Genomic DNA, 16,859 nt, shown 5'->3' with positions numbered 1-16,859 from the left:
TCTGCGTGCAGTACAAACTCTCTGCTAATAACTTAGCGCTACTATGGGATTTTGGCCTACTCCCGTTCAGTCGCCCAAAATGCACATTTCCAACAGCGCCAAAAACACTCACATGTACATATTGTGACTCGTGTACTCACCACATGATGAAATAATAATCCAAAGTTAGGTTCAAAGGTCATTTTCCTAGTAAATCCACACACCGAGACCTAAACAAAGAGTAACCAAACTAACAGGAGTATAAGCAAAGTTACTTCCTGGTTTGCCATGAGGCGCGTGCATGATTCTTTATGGAGTTTGACTGATTGTTTTCCTTTGTGCTGCTCTCAGGTCTGCTGTGCCACCTCGATGATGCCTGCATCAGCAACCCATGTCAAAAGGGCTCCAACTGTGACACCAACCCAGTCAATGGCAAGGCTATCTGCACCTGCCCCCCGGGGTACACCGGCTCTGCCTGCAACCTGGACATAGACGAGTGCTCCCTGGGTAAGAGACACAGCCAGACACAATGTGCTGCAATATCATGCTTTACACAGGCTTCACACAGGTCCTATCCTTCAAAGTTTGTCATTTTGAGAGAGAGAAAGAAATCAAGGCCTTGAAAGTTTTTGAAAATAGACATTTAATAGACATGGGTCATTGAACGCGCTTGAATTTATATATTTTGTATAAGAAAGTATAAGAAAGTTATTCCTCCCCCCCACACACACACACACACACACACACTTAACGTGTAACACAGCACTGTTGAGAAGTGTTCATACATTACATTGAAGACACTTTTTTAATAGTTGTCTGTGAGCTTCTGTAGTTCTCATTATAAACATTCTCAGTGTCTCAAACTTTGCCGTGTTGCGTCCTTGAATTTGAGGGAACTTGGCCTGGAAAGTCCTTGCAAAGTCCTTGGATGAGATGTTTCAGAAGGTGTGGGAACCCTGTTTCCAGCACGTGTGCATCAAGGAGCATGGCTAACATGACATATGGTGCACTTTGATGTTTTAGGTGCCAACCCTTGTGAACATGGTGGTCGCTGCCTGAACACCAAAGGCTCCTTCCAGTGTAAGTGTCTCCAGGGTTATGAGGGCCCTCGCTGCGAGATGGACGTCAACGAGTGCATGTCCAACCCGTGCCACAACGATGCCACCTGCCTGGACCAGATCGGAGGCTTCCACTGCATCTGCATGCCAGGTAAGAACATTGCACTTAGAGATGAACATTTCACATCACGATTATCTTGACCAAAATGATCACAGTTATCGTATTATCACGGTATTGGTAAAAACAAAATAGCAGAAAAAAAGTACTGAGAGACTCACTGAAATCATTTTACGTTTTATATTGAAAACTCAGACCCAAAAAGGATTGATACACTCACTGAAATCATTTCTCCAAGGCTGCGCGTTTGCATCTGGGAGACGGTTGCAAACTTTGGTTGATGATGGACAGTATTTAGTTACCATGTTTTTCAAAGCACTATAATCACGGTACCACGGTTTGAATGATAATGAAAATTTGAAATGGTATAGTTATCGTAAAACCAGTATCATTCAAACCAGTTATTGTTACATCCCTAATTGGACTATACAAGCACTGTTTCCACTGCTTGTTTTTATGGTGTCTCAAAATATGATATACCGGTACATATTTCTAAGATTGTATTTAGACAATACTAATGATGATACACTCTTAGGGAGAGTGACCAGAGGGAAAGGATTTGACTAATGGCTGTTTCACTCTGCTGCGTCTTTGTGATTTCAGGCTATGAGGGTGTGTTCTGCCACATCAACACAGACGAGTGTGCCAGCATGCCTTGCCTCAACAATGGCAAGTGCATCGACAAGATCAACTCCTTCCACTGCGAGTGCCCCAGAGGTGAGACAACGCCATGACACGCCATGGAAAACACATACACAGATAGATTAGATAGATCTACAGAGATAAATTAGATAGATCTACAGAGATAGATTAGATAGATCTACACAGATAGATTAGATAGATCTACACAGATAGATTAGATAGATCTACAGAGATAGATTAGATAGATCTACACAGATAGATTAGATAGATCTACACAGATAGTTAGATAGATCTACACAGATAGATTAGATAGATCTACAGAGATAGATTAGATAGATCTACACAGATAGATTAGATAGATCTACACAGATAGTTAGATAGATCTACACATATAGATTATATAGATCTACACAGATAGATTAGATAGATCTACAGAGATAGATTAGATAGATCTACACAGATAGATTATATAGATCTACACAGATAGATTGAGTAGTAATTGGTTCTTTGATCCTTCTGGATCTCACGGCGGGAGAGTAGCGTGTTGTCGAGTGAATCAGTAACTGATGAGTCAATGAGTACAGCATGTAGCATGCCAGCAGCAATCCAGTGGCAGTAGTAGTGTAATAGTAATAGTAATACAGTAGTGGCACTGTAGTGGCAGTAGTAGTGTAATAGTAATAGTAATAGTAATACAGTAGTAGTGTAATAGTAATAGTAATACAGTAGTAGTGTAATAGTAATAGTAATACAGTAGTAGTGTAATAGTAATAGTAATACAGTAGTAGTGTAATAGTAATAGTAATACAGTAGTAGTGTAATAGTAATAGTAATACAGTAGTAGTGTAATAGTAATAGTAATACAGTAGTAGTGTAATAGTAATAGTAATACAGTAGTAGTGTAATAGTAATAGTAATACAGTAGTAGTGTAATAGTAATAGTAATACAGTAGTAGTGTAATAGTAATAGTAATACAGTAGTGGCACTGTAGGCTTTTTCCGGTGTCTGGAGAGAGAGTGTGGAAGAATGGCCTTGCCGAAACATTAGCATATTTGGCGGCACGACAGTTTGTGTCAGTGCTTAGCGCCAAAAATGGGGGCAGGGATTTGGGCTATGGGTGGTGAGCTGGAGGCAAGTTTGAAAGAAAAGTTTTGCTGCATGGGTAGAGCTGAGGATGGGTGGTGGAGCTGAGGAAGGGGGGTGGAGCTGAGGAAGGGGGGTGGAGCTGAGGAAGGGGGGTGGAAGGAGAGAGAGAGATGAAATAGTGCGTTATGACCTTCAGTGTCCCCCCAGATCTACTTGGGATGCAAATGAGATGTTCTTTCCCACATGTTCTCATTGTGAACACTGTAGCCATGTATGTATGTATGTATGTATGTTACATACATACATACATACATACTATGTATGTATGTATGTAGCCATGTATGTATGTATGTAGCCATGTATGAACACTGTAGCCATGTATGTATGTATGTATGTATGTATGTATGTATGTATGTATGTATGTATGTATGTATGTATGTATGTATGTATGTATGTAGCCATGTATGTATGTATGTATGTATGTATGTATGTATGTAGCCATGTATGAACACTGTAGCCATGTATGTATGTATGTATGTATGTATGTATGTATGTATGTATGTAGCCATGTATGTATGTATGTATGTATGTAGCCATGTATGAACACTGTAGCCATGTATGTATGTATGTATGTATGTATGTATGTATGTATGTATGTATGTATGTAGCCATGTATGTATGTATGTATGTATGTAGCCATGTATGAACACTGTAGCCATGTATGTATGTATGTATGTATGTATGTATGTATGTATGTATGTAGCCATGTATGTATGTATGTATGTATGTATGTAGCCATGTATGAACACTGTAGCCATGTATGTATGTATGTATGTATGTATGTATGTATGTATGTATGTATGTATGTATGTATGTATGTATGTAGCCATGTATGTATGTATGTATGTATGTATGTAGCCATGTATGAACACTGTAGCCATGTATGTATGTAGCCATGTATGTATGTATGTGTATGTATGTATGTAGCCATGTATGTACAGTATGTATGTATGTATGTAGCCATGTATGAACACTGTAGCCATGTATGTAGAGGACATGACGAGACAGATGATGGAAAATGCATTTTCTGTCTGCAGGGATTGATTTGGATCTAGTCATTGCTGCATTCATGGCCAGCTGGGCTAAACCATGATTTAAACAAACATATTTGACAGTTTCTTATTGGTTGTCTGGTTTATCTGCAGGTTTTTCGGGGAGTCTGTGTCAGGTGGACATTGATGAATGTGCCAGCACCCCCTGCAAGAATGGAGCGAAGTGTACTGATGGTCCCAACAAATACACGTGTGAATGCACTGAAGGTACAGCACACCTTTTTATTTGTTCCTAATGTTCATTAATACAACTTAGATTTAATTTAGATCAGATGTTTTCAAAGTGGGAGGCGGGCCTCCCCAAGGGGGCTCCAACCGGGGAGGCTCAGTGAATGAAAGTGAAAAAATAGTACATTATTTATCAAAAGGAGATCACATAGAATAGCCTAAATGTGTGTGATTTGGTTAAAGAGATAGTTCAGAGATACAGTAGTTTCTGGAAAAAGTTTTTCCCACTTTCTCAGAGTCAGATACAAATAAATGCCTTCAGACAGATGTTTTTCATGTATTTGGTGCAGTCTGAAGTCTGTCAAACAGTAATATCAACCTATTGTTGAGTGTCTATGGGATCAAATGACATAATCACCATCCAATAGGCATCCAGGAATTGAGCGAGGGGGGGCGGGGCTTGTCTGGGCTGAGGCCCACAGTCTCAGACTTTGAAATCTGGTTTAGATGACTCTTGTTCGTCTCCCAATGCTGATAGAACGTCGTCATTCTGTGAAATCCGTACCTCTCTCTTCCTGGCTAGGTTACACAGGGCAGCACTGTGAGACTGACATCAATGAGTGCTACTCGGACCCGTGTCACTACGGCACCTGTAAGGACGGCCTGGCCTCCTTCACATGTTACTGCCGCCCGGGCTACACCGGCCGGCTGTGTGAGACCAACATCAACGAGTGTCTGAGCCAGCCCTGCAGGAACGGAGGCACCTGTCAGGACAAAGAGAACACATATCACTGTGCCTGTCCTCAGGGCACTGCAGGTCAGACTCACGTCCCCCACATGTCCACACCGCAACTCTATCGTCCAACTCTGTGTCATTTCCCTCATGTTCTTTATTTACTTCAATGAATGAATGGTTTGTTTTCGGTCATAGGTTATAATGAACCACGAACGAAATTACACGAATTACACGAAAATGTAATAATTTGTGTGAATATTCAAATATTCAACTATTCCATAGTTTAACTTAGTTTTAACACCATGTAGGAAGTAGTTTGAGAAGGAATAAGTAATATGTAGCATTTTGTTTTTTAATTAAAAAAAAAAAAAAAAAAATGACCTGAAAACTTTTCGCTGACCCCCTGGCAAAGTGACACGGACCCCCATTTGAGAACCACTGGGCTAAGTGCACCAACGTTTCAACGCAACACGTCTTCATCAGGGTCAAAAATTAAATCTTAAATTAAAATTGCCTTCTGTTAATTTATTCTTTTTAAATACAAACTGGAAGGCTTTTGCTCCTAACACGGAAAACAATTTCTAAAGTTTTTATATACACAATATCTACAAATGTTAACTTCTGTTCCAACACACAGGTTTCAACTGTGAGGTGAACCTGGACGACTGTAAGAGCCGGCCCTGCGACTACGGGACCTGCATCGACAAGATCAACGGCTATGAGTGCGCCTGTGAGCCGGGCTACACAGGTGAGTGCTGGGCGGGGCTTACAGGTGCAGGGGGAGGGGCAGGTAGGACAGGTGAGTGCTGGGCGGGGCTTACAGGTGCCCTGTGCATGGGGAGGGGCAGGTAGGACAGGTGGCTGGCGGGCCCGGTCCCGCAGAACAATGGTGTCAGATTGCCTGTGTGGGATGGGGGGGGGGGGGGGACACAGAAAGGAACACAGTCCTAAACCTGATACGCACACACACACACACACACACACGCACACACACACACCTACACACACACACACACACACACACACACACACACACACACTAGCACGCATTCAAAAACACAAGCCCTAACTTTGTTTGCCATTTGAAAAGGCTCTATGACGCCGAGTCTTGAAAGAGTGTGTAAGGTGATATTTTAAAAGGGGAACGACTCTGGGCTTTAAACACATGCTGGATTATTTGACAAATCACATTGATAGTGAGTCAAGTTACTCCACAGACACATGTCCACATGTATTCATGTGCTGTATGTTTTTTGTACCACTGAAAATTGAGGTAATAACTCCCGAGCCAAAGCCTTGCTAGTGCACCACTCCTATCTGCCTATTCCCATGAGGGTCCCCTTTCATGGCCCAGTAGAGCCGGTTCTGACTGGTAGTGTGTGTGTGTGTGTGTGTGTGTGTGTGTGTGTGTGTGTGTGTCTGTGTGTGTGTGTGTGTGTGATTATGCTAAAGAGGGGGTAGGGAGGAACAAGTGTGTGTGTGCAGGCTGCTGTGTGTGTGTGTGTGTGTGTGTGTGTGTGTCCCTCCTCTTGCTCCCCACCATCTTTGTGTGCTTACGTGGGTGAGTGCGGAGGGCAGGGCAGGACTCAGACACAGTGTGTGTGTGTGTGTGTGTGTGTGTGCGACAGTGTGTGTGTGTGTGCGTGTGTGTGTGTGTGTGTGTGTGTGTGTGTGTGTGCGTGGGGGGGGGGCGGCCACAGAGGACTATTGTCATTGCGGAGCAGGCAGTTAGGCCCCTCCCCTTTCTGATTGATGAAGAGCAGAGGAGAAGGGGGGCGGGTGGGGGGGATCAGAGGGGGGTTAATTGTTACTCAGCCGTGTGTGAAAGGAGGTCTGGCCTTCTGTCCCTGTAAACAGCCCTGGGTGAAGTTAGCCCTCCCTGGAGGAGGGGGGGTTTGGGGGGGGGGGGGTGTGTGCAGCACCTCCCCCCGCTCACATCCAGCTGAAACCCTCCCTCTGCCTATTCACCAAGCCCCCATTCAATCAATGAAGGAGAGGATACGGCCTCCAGGGGCAGGCAGGAGCAGGCAACAGCCTCTGCCTGTTCAGACAGTCTGTGAGGGGGGGGGGGCTTTCTACTGTTGTCTATTGTCCACATGTCCCCCACTGCACCTTCAAACAGATGAGAGGATACCACACCGCTACAATGGCACCAACGCGCACGTTTATCTGAACGGGTCATCTGAAAAGTCATCCTCTGAGGGGCACTTTACACGAGGACGGTTTCCTATGGTGACGGGGAATTATTGTATCGTTAGTGCCTCCCTTTTAGACGGTGACTGCGAATTCGCGCTTAGGAAACGACACATTTTGAAACCACCCTCCAGAGTGAAATTCTTGGTGACGCTTCCTGCTGAGCGCTCCATGTAATCGCTTTGAGACGGCTCATTTCAGAAACTCTGACGTGCCTGCACACCCGGGAAAAGTCACACGGCAGATTTCTGTATTTCTGATACCGTTTTGACTAATCCTGGCTTCCTCTGACGTTAATACATCAATCAAATGTTTTTTCCAGTTATTCCTAGGCTGCAAACTTGTTTTAACATGCAAATCGGAGTGGTTTCTGACGAGAATAAAGTAACGTTAACGCTACGTTATGTCAGACTGTTCTCATCCCCCATGCCAAAGCCCCCGCCTCGGCCATGAGAGGCTCAGAGCACTGCTGCTGCTCCTGCGCGCGCCCCCGCGGCCCGGAGCTTGGGGCTCGTGCATGAGCCCCTCGTGCGACGAGCAACGCCCCGTTGACCATCACACTGCCCCCTAGCGACCTGGCATGTACATTACGGCGTTTTAAAAATTCAACAGCGCTCATGTAAACAGGGAGAAGGTGTGAAGGAGAAGGTGTGAAGGAAACGCTATTGTGTCGTTTCTTCCAGAAACTGTCCTGGTGTAAAGGGCCCCTGAGGCGCGTTCTCCACTAGAGGCATATTGTCCTGACGTCATATCACCGTTCTCCACTAGAGGCATATTGTCCTGACGTCATATCACCGTTCTCCACTAGAGGCATATTGTCCTGACGTCATATCACCGTACTCCACTAGAGGCATATTGTCCTGACGTCATATCACCGTACTCCACTAGAGGCATATTGTCCTGACGTCATATCACCGTACTCCACTAGAGGCATATTGTCCTGACATCATAAGGGCCCCTGAGGCGCGTACTCCACTAGAGGCATATTGTCCTGACGTCATATCACCTTGTCTTCCAGGATCCATGTGTAACATCAACATTGACGAGTGTGCCATCAACCCCTGTCACAATGGAGGCACCTGTGTGGACGGCACCAACAGCTTCACCTGCCTGTGCCCAGAGGGCTACAACGACGCCACCTGTCTGTCGCAGGTGGATGAGTGCGGCAGCAACCCATGCATCCACGGCCGATGCCATGATCTCATCAATGGGTGAGCAAAGATTCTTCTATTATATATACACATTATATTATGTTACACTTTTTTTGCAATGATCCCTCAAATATCAAACACTTGACAAAGATATGACTTGACATGACTTGAGATATGTCATGTAGGCAGGATATTTTACAGCTTATCAATCAACTTTATTGTCCAAAATGACATCAATGCAATGAAACAGTAAACTTCACTGGGGATTTAATAATTATAAATAACTAGAAATACAAAAACACAAATAGAACAAATATAAAATATAACTTGAGTTAAGAAAAAAGATCAAATATACACAACATGCTGTCTATATAACTAAAAAAATACAAAATACAAAAATATCTGCAATATTGGCAAACATATCGGCCGATACCGATATATCGGTTATCGGCCAATAATATCGGTGGACCGATATATCGGTCAGGCTCTACTTTGAAGACACGAGTGAGTTGGACCAGCACAGCGCTAAGCTCTCGTTTCATTTGCATCGCAGCTACAGATGTTTCTGTGACTCGGGCTGGAGCGGCCCAAACTGTGACATCAACAACAACGAGTGTGAGTCCAACCCCTGTATGAACGGAGGAACCTGCAAAGACATGACCAGCGGATACCACTGCACCTGCAGGGCCGGCTTCACTGGTGAGTTACAGTAGAACCCGCTGACTAGTTTGCCTCTAGTCTTTCTGCACTCGTTCTTTTGTTTGGAGTGTGCGCTCTTCTGGTAGCCACTATCTAACCCATGTGTGTTCTCTAATCCCGCCCCTGTAGGACCTAACTGCCAAACTAACATCAACGAGTGTGCCTCCAACCCCTGCCTCAACCAAGGCACCTGCATTGATGATGTGGCCGGATACAAGTGCAACTGCTTACTGCCCTACACCGGTACGCCATCTCACTGCTGGACTTACATGCTCCACAGAGATCCTTGTGATAGCTCCAAGAACCAGACTATATCCAGGGTTTTTAGCTGTGACCAGCTGCTCTATAGGTCGCTCTGACGGTTGGTTTGGTCAGTTGGCACGGGGGCGCAGTGGTAAGCGCTGTCGCCTCACAGCTAGAAGGTCCTGGGTTCGATTCCCACCCGGGACGCTGTGAGCACTGAAGGAGTGCGTGCCCGTCGTCCGCATGTCCTCGAGTGCCCGCCGCCCGGGTGGTGTCGTCAAACAGGGCCTTTCTGTGTGGAGTTTGCATGTTCTCCCCGTGCCCCCTGGGGGGTTTCCTTCATATAGGAACCCCTCACCAAAAACATGCAATATCCTGGTTGCTGAAGTGGTGCCTCCTCTGGCCTGTTCAGAGGGAGGGGAACTGGTTGGAATAGCGTGATATTCCCACGTGCTATGTCCTACCGGTGAAGCTTCCCCTGTCAGGTGAAAAGAGGCGGCTGGCTACTGCCCATGTCTCAGAGGAAGCATGGAGCCAGTTTTTGGCTCTCCCCAGATCGTCAGAGGGTGGAGCAGCAACCAGGATAAATAAATAAAAATAGCACTAATGGGGGATAAAAATGGGATAAAAAAAATTGGGGTGTGTGTGTGTGTGTGTGTGTGTGTGTGTGTGTGTGTGTGTGTGTGTGTGTGTGTGTGTGTGTGTGTGTGTGTGTGTGTGTGTGTGTGTGTGTGTGTGTGTGTGTGTGTGTGTAAGTGTGTGTAAAGATGTTTGTGTTCATGCCAATTGACTAAAGGGGGGCTGGGGGGGGAAGTTGAAATGCAAAAGAAAAAGACACTTTCCAGGCAGAAGAGTTGTCCTGTCTAAACATCAGCCCACCTAATGACCACTATGTTTCTGTCATCTGTGTGTGGAAAGATCTGCCTGTCTGCTTTGCAGGGATAACAGTGTGTGTGTGTGTGTGTGTGTGTGTGTGTGTGTGAGTGTGTGTGTGTCTGCTTTGCAGGGATAACAGTGTGTGTGTGTGTGTGTGTTTTGGAATAACATGCCATGGCGGCTAATATAAGGCTGGGAACTGGAGCTGCTCCCAGCATCATTCCCTGTCCAGCCGCGTCCTGTTTCCTGTCTGTGATCACACAATAGCAGGAAACAGGAAGGCACTTCCTGCTTGGCCAGGTTGTCGTGGAAACGGATAAGGAAGCGGGATGGAAACTGGGCTTTTAAGAATTGATGTCACTCTTCAAAATGAAATCTTTTCGGCGGCTGGAGAGAGAGCGAAATCAGAATAGATATCGTCATGCTGAATCATACTTTCAGAGTGTTTAGTGTCATTGTGTAAAGTAAAAGTGAAAGTAGGGTGTAGACACAGCAACAGGCGCTGAGGAGGTTTCTGCTCTCGTCCAACCACCAGGTGAAAACTGTGAGACCCTGCTGGCGCCCTGCAGCCCCAGACCTTGTAAAAACGGAGGAGTGTGTCGGGAGTCTGAAGACTTCCAGAGCTTCTCCTGCATCTGCCCTGAAGGATGGCAAGGTACCCATCCATTCCTCTATTCATCTATCTATCCATCTCTCATCCATCAGATCATCTGATGAACTGTCTTTTTCTTCACCTCAAGGTCAAACGTGTGAGATCGATATCAATGAATGTGTGAAGAGCCCCTGCCGCAACGGTGCTACCTGCCTGAACACTGTGGGCAGCTACCAGTGTAAGTGCCAGCCTGGTTACTCCGGCCACAAGTGTGAGACCGACGTGGACGACTGCAAACCAAGTAAGAGGGAGATCCTTTTCTTTCTCATCTCTGTGCTCATTTAAAGCATCGCTGGCCGACTGTGACTCAGTGTCTCATCGCTATTTCAGATCCGTGCAGTAACGGCGGTCTGTGCAGGGACGGCATCGACACCTTCGTGTGCACCTGTCTGCCAGGCTTCCGCGGCGGCAGGTGTGAGCAGGACATCAACGAGTGTGAGAGTAACCCCTGTAAGAACGGGGCCAACTGCACTGACTGTGTCAACAGCTACACCTGCACCTGCCCACCTGGCTTCAGTGGCATCAACTGTGAGATCAACACCAACGACTGCACTGAGAGGTACAGACTAACAGCTACATGACGTTCAACTGACGCAGCACTGAGAGGTACAGACTAACAGCTACATGACGTTCAACTGACGCAGCACTGAGAGGTACAGACTAACAGCTACATGACGTTCAACTGACACAGCACTGAGAGGTACAGACTAACAGCTACATGACGTTCAACTGACACAGCACTGAGAGGTACAGACTAACAGCTACATGACGTTCAACTGACACAGCACTGAGAGGTACAGACTAACAGCTACATGACGTTCAACTGACACAGCACTGAGAGGTACAGACTAACAGCTACATGACGTTCAACTGACACAGCACTGAGAGGTACAGACTAACAGCTACATTACGTTCAACTGACGCAGCACTGAGAGGTACAGACTAACAGCTACATGACATTCAACTGATACAGATGAATAAGGGCTGGGGTGGGGAGACAGTAGATATTATGATCATGTTTGTTGCACTTTCTCACTATTTGAGAGGTGGCTACTGTAATGGACCATCTTTCAATAAATAAAGAGTATAAAAAAGAAGAAGAATCACTACCGCTTAAAAATTATGGATGGTGTAATTCCCTGAACTGTTTAGGACATTAAAAAAATATTTGGGGGCCCCACGGTCTAAAAAATCGGTGCATTTACAAAGTTTTAGGGGCACTTAAAGAAATAGTAATCGGTGCATAAATTTGCTGTAGTGTGAACAACAGTCATCTTTGTGTGAGTGTGTTTTTCATCATCTTCTCCTGGCAACCAGCTTGCAGGTGCTGAGTGTGAGTTTGAGAAGGAAATGGAAATCAAATGAATTGAATGAAAATAAAATTAGCAAAATGTCTCGGACATTTGTGCCCCTTGATCATGGTTTCTAGGGGTATTCTGAGATTTATTTGCTAAATGCGTACGCTGTCCCTGAATCCACACGACCAGATGCATGACTAGGTCATTATTTTTAGTGTTTATCTTATCTGAATAATTAATGTAAAGCATGTCATTACTGACATGTCATTATTAGTGCTTTAACATGTCTTGTTGTCCTCTTGTGCTTCCTCATAGCTCTTGCTTTAACGGGGGCACCTGTGTGGATGGCATCAATGCGTTCACCTGCCTGTGCCGGACTGGTTTCACGGCCAGTTACTGCCAGCACGACATCAACGAGTGCGACTCCAAACCCTGCATCAACGGAGGCACCTGCCTCGACAGCTACGGCACCTACAAGTGCACCTGTCCTCACGGCTACACGGGAATCAACTGCCAGGTATGGAAAAGGGATGGGATGGAAGTCTTCAGCGAGACTGATGAAGCAGTGAAATAGTCTGTCTCAGTGTAGGAAATTTAAAAAATATTTAGGGGGCAACTTGTCTACACAATGAGGGCATTTACACAATTTTGGGGGCACTTAAAAAAGTTGTCATTGGTGCATAAATGTGCTAACGCTTAGTGTGAATAAGAGCACTTGTTTGTGAGTGTGTTCTTCATCATCTTCTGGCAACCAGCTTGCAGGTGCTGACTATGTGTAAGAGATGGAAACGGAAATTAAATGAATTAAAATGAAAATAAAATGATCAAAATCTTCGGGGCAATTTTTGCCCCTTTCATGGTTTTTAGGGGCATTCTGAGATTTCTTGGGGGCGTTTTGCCCCATGGCTGAATTCACACACTGGTCGGGTCCGGCTTGCTTTCATCATGTGCTTGTGCGTATTTGTACACTTCAACAAGAATCTTCCCTTCTTTGTTTCCCGGCAGAATCTTGTGCGCTGGTGTGACTCCTCCCCCTGTAAAAATGGCGGTTCCTGCTGGCAGCAGGGAGCCTCCTATACCTGCCAGTGTCAGACTGGATGGACTGGCCTTTACTGTGACATCCCCAGTGTCTCCTGTGAGGTAGCAGCCAAACAGCAAGGTACAACAGACAACAGTTATTTCACTTCGTGTGACACTGCCAATTAATCTGTAAGGAGAAAACGAGTTAGATTTGTGTGTTTTAGATCCAACTCCTAACCCAAACTCTTTCTCGATCGCAGGTGTGGAGGTCGTTCACCTCTGTAGGAACTCAGGCCAGTGTCTGGATGCGGGGAACACGCACTATTGCCGCTGTCAGGCAGGCTACACCGGGAGCTACTGCCAGGACCAAGTGGATGAGTGCTCACCCAATCCGTGCCAGAATGGAGCCACCTGTACCGACTATCTGGGAGGCTACAGCTGTGAGGTATGCCTTCTAACACTGTGCTTCAGCATCAAATGACCTAAGTCACATATGATGCGGGATTGTTGGAATTTCCAGAATTTTCAGGATACTGGCTAAGGAGGGCTTGATACAAAACATTGACGTCTCTGTAAAATTCCAGTCAGTATGTTAATAGATAGCAGTATCTAGCTTCAATACACAATATTGACTCGTATGGATGGTCTATATGGTCTCTAGACTAATTCTGTTGTTTTCTCTGTCAGTGTCTCCCTGGCTACCATGGGGTGAACTGCTCTAAAGAGATCAATGAGTGTCAGTCTCAGCCCTGCCAGAATGGAGGCACCTGCATTGACCTCATCAACACATACAAATGCTCCTGTCCGAGAGGAACGCAAGGTATGTGCCTCTAAAACACACACGCACACGCACACGCATGCACACGCACACACACGCACACACATGCACACACGCACACACACACGCACACGCACACGCACACACACACACACCCGCACACACACACACGCACACGCACACTCAGACTCACACACACACTCTCACACACACACACACACACACACACACACACACACACACACACACACACACACACGCACACACACACACACTCTCACACACAGACACACACGCACACACATGCACACACACACACACACACGCACACACACGCACACACATGCACACACGCACACGCACACGCACACTCAGACTCACACACACACTCACACTCACACACACACACACACACACACACACACACACACACACACGGGAACAAATGAACACAAAAATAAGTTGTGTGTATTTTCCAACTCCCCGTAGGTGTCCACTGTGAGATCAACCTGGATGACTGCAACCCCTCCAAAGACCCGCTGACCAACGAGCCCAAGTGCTTCAACAGCGGCGTGTGTGTGGACCGGATCGGAGGCTACCACTGTGTGTGCCCGGCGGGCTACGTGGGCGAGCGCTGTGAGGGCGACGTCAACGAGTGTCTGTCTGACCCCTGTGACCCCAGGGGCTCCTACAACTGCATTCAGCTCACCAACAGCTACCGCTGCGAGTGCCGCACTGGATACACAGGTACTGCTGTGCATCCAGGGACACATCAGAAGACACCAGCATGTGTCTGTTAGGCATGTCACGATACTAGAATTTCTACTTGGATACCGATACCCAGGAAAATATTCATACTCGATACCATTTTCGATACCACGGGAAGGGGGGATGATGACACATCAAGAAGCATAAAAATAAAGTTAGACAGATGGACGGACAGACGCACACGTCTCCATAATCTAGACCTGATCAAACTTTGAATTTAGACAGCAGATTAGCTCTGCTCGAGCCACCAGAACACGTTTAGCTTGTTGAAGCAACAGATACCCACCAATGATAGAGAGGGAAAAAGCTGTGATTTTTCATATCAAAACTGTTGCAAATGAGTATTTTATCCATTTCAAATTTTTTGTATTGATACTTTCGATACTATCGATACCTGTTGCAAATGAGTATTGTATCCGATTGAAATGTTCAGTATTGATACTTTTCAATACCATGGATACTTTTGACAGCCCTAGTCCCTGTGTACGAGGCCTACATGTTCATAACCATACCTGACACATGAGGCCTACATGTTCATAACCATACCTGACACATGAGGCCTACATGTTCATAACCATACCTGACACATGAGGCCTACATGTTCATAACCATACCTGACACATGAGGCCTACATGTTCATAACCATACCTGACACATGCATTGTGTTCTCCAGGTCAGCGCTGTGACAAGGTGTTTGATGGCTGTAAAGGCAGACCCTGCAGAAACGGAGGAACCTGCGCTGTTGCCAGTAACACCCCTCATGGTTTCATCTGCAAATGCCCACCGGTGCGTAGATCATGAACAGTGTGAAGTAGTCCATACCACGTAGAACATGAACAGTGTGAAGTAGTCCATACTAGATCATGAACAGTGTGAAGTAGTCCATGTAGATCATGAACAGTGTGAAGTAGTCCATACCACGTAGAACATGGTCCATACTAGATCATGAACAGTGTGAAGTAGTCCATGTAGATCATGAACAGTGTGAAGTAGTCAATGTAGATCATGAACAGTGTGAAGTAGTCCATACTAGATCATGAACAGTGTGAAGTAGTCCATGTAGATCATGAACAGTGTGAAGTGAAGTAGTCCATACTAGATCATGAACAGTGTGAAGTAGTCCATACTAGATCATGAACAGTGTGAAGTAGTCCATACTAGATCATGAACAGTGTGAAGTAGTCCATAGATCATGAACAGTGTGAAGTATAGTCCATACTAGATCATGAACAGTGTGAAGTAGTCCATGTATGTAGATCATGAACAGTGTGAAGTAGTCCATGTAGATCATGAACAGTGTGAAGTAGTCCATGTAGATCATGAACAGTGTGAAGTAGTCCATACCATTGGAAGCTATTGCCCCATTTCCCTCATATATAAATACATTGTATTCGTCCATCTAGGGTTTCACCGGCTCGTCGTGCGAGTACGACTCTCGCTCCTGCGGCAGCCTCAGCTGTAGGAACGGAGGCACGTGCGTGTCGGGCCACCTCAGCCCGCGCTGCCTGTGCCCGCCGGCCTTCACCGGGCCCGAGTGCCAGACGCCCACCGCCAGCCGCTGCATCTCCAACCCCTGCTACAACGGGGGCACCTGCCAGGTGATCCCGGACGAGCCCTTCTTCCACTGCGGCTGCCCCGTCCACTTCAACGGGCTGCTCTGCCACATCCTGGACTACTCGTTTCCCGGAGGCTTCGGCCGTGACATCACGCCGCCCCCGGAGGTGGAGGTGAGCTGTGAGATCGCTCTGTGCGACGAGCGGGCGGGGAACCACTTCTGTGACCCCACGTGCAACAACCACGCCTGCGGCTGGGACGGAGGAGACTGCTCGCTCAACTTTGATGACCCGTGGCAGAACTGCTCGGCCGCGCTGCAGTGCTGGCGCTACTTCAACGACGGGAAGTGCGACGAGCAGTGCAACAGTCCCGGATGTCTCTATGATGGCTTTGACTGCCAGGGCCAGGAGGGCCAATGCAAGTGAGTAGTATAGCCACTCATAGGATGCAATGCAATAGAATAGAGAGGCAAAGTGAACGTCACTTCCTGCTTCAGCACTGTACCAGAGATCTTCTTGCACAATTTATTTTCCCATAGACATTTAGTAAAATGCCTATAAAAATAGTTTTACTTGGTCGAACCAAACGCTTCAGCTATATTTAGAATCGGGAGGGACCATAGAACATTTCACTCGGACAAAAACTTTAAAAAAGCAAACATCGAAAAAATATTTTCTTTAAACCCGCATTTTGAAGAGTGAAATGTTATGCGGTCTCTCCTGTTTGT

General features: G+C 46.1%; 1 protein-coding gene across 1 annotated transcript in view; it reads left to right on the top strand.

The window, feature by feature from the left end:
* notch1a (notch receptor 1a) overlaps window positions 1-16,859 on the top strand; it is a gene marked incomplete at its 5' end in the record, with an annotated part of 46,860 nt that overhangs the window by 23,324 nt on the left and 6,677 nt on the right. Inside the window, 19 exons of the mRNA XM_083657466.1 lie at window positions 331-486; window positions 1,003-1,188; window positions 1,759-1,872; window positions 4,090-4,203; window positions 4,748-4,981; window positions 5,538-5,648; window positions 8,112-8,304; window positions 8,798-8,943; window positions 9,073-9,186; window positions 10,598-10,717; window positions 10,803-10,955; window positions 11,045-11,273; window positions 12,328-12,529; window positions 13,018-13,171; window positions 13,293-13,477; window positions 13,720-13,852; window positions 14,300-14,557; window positions 15,252-15,364; window positions 15,982-16,553. Coding sequence (XP_083513592.1) covers window positions 331-486; window positions 1,003-1,188; window positions 1,759-1,872; window positions 4,090-4,203; window positions 4,748-4,981; window positions 5,538-5,648; window positions 8,112-8,304; window positions 8,798-8,943; window positions 9,073-9,186; window positions 10,598-10,717; window positions 10,803-10,955; window positions 11,045-11,273; window positions 12,328-12,529; window positions 13,018-13,171; window positions 13,293-13,477; window positions 13,720-13,852; window positions 14,300-14,557; window positions 15,252-15,364; window positions 15,982-16,553 — 3,487 coding nt within the window. The remainder of the gene's footprint in view (window positions 1-330; window positions 487-1,002; window positions 1,189-1,758; window positions 1,873-4,089; window positions 4,204-4,747; window positions 4,982-5,537; window positions 5,649-8,111; window positions 8,305-8,797; window positions 8,944-9,072; window positions 9,187-10,597; window positions 10,718-10,802; window positions 10,956-11,044; window positions 11,274-12,327; window positions 12,530-13,017; window positions 13,172-13,292; window positions 13,478-13,719; window positions 13,853-14,299; window positions 14,558-15,251; window positions 15,365-15,981; window positions 16,554-16,859) is intronic.

Source organism: Poromitra crassiceps (genome assembly GCF_964638095.1).
Source record: "Poromitra crassiceps genome assembly, chromosome: 21".
In the NCBI taxonomy this organism is placed as follows: Eukaryota; Metazoa; Chordata; class Actinopteri; order Beryciformes; family Melamphaidae; genus Poromitra; species Poromitra crassiceps.
This window is presented reverse-complemented; position numbering and strand designations above follow the sequence as displayed.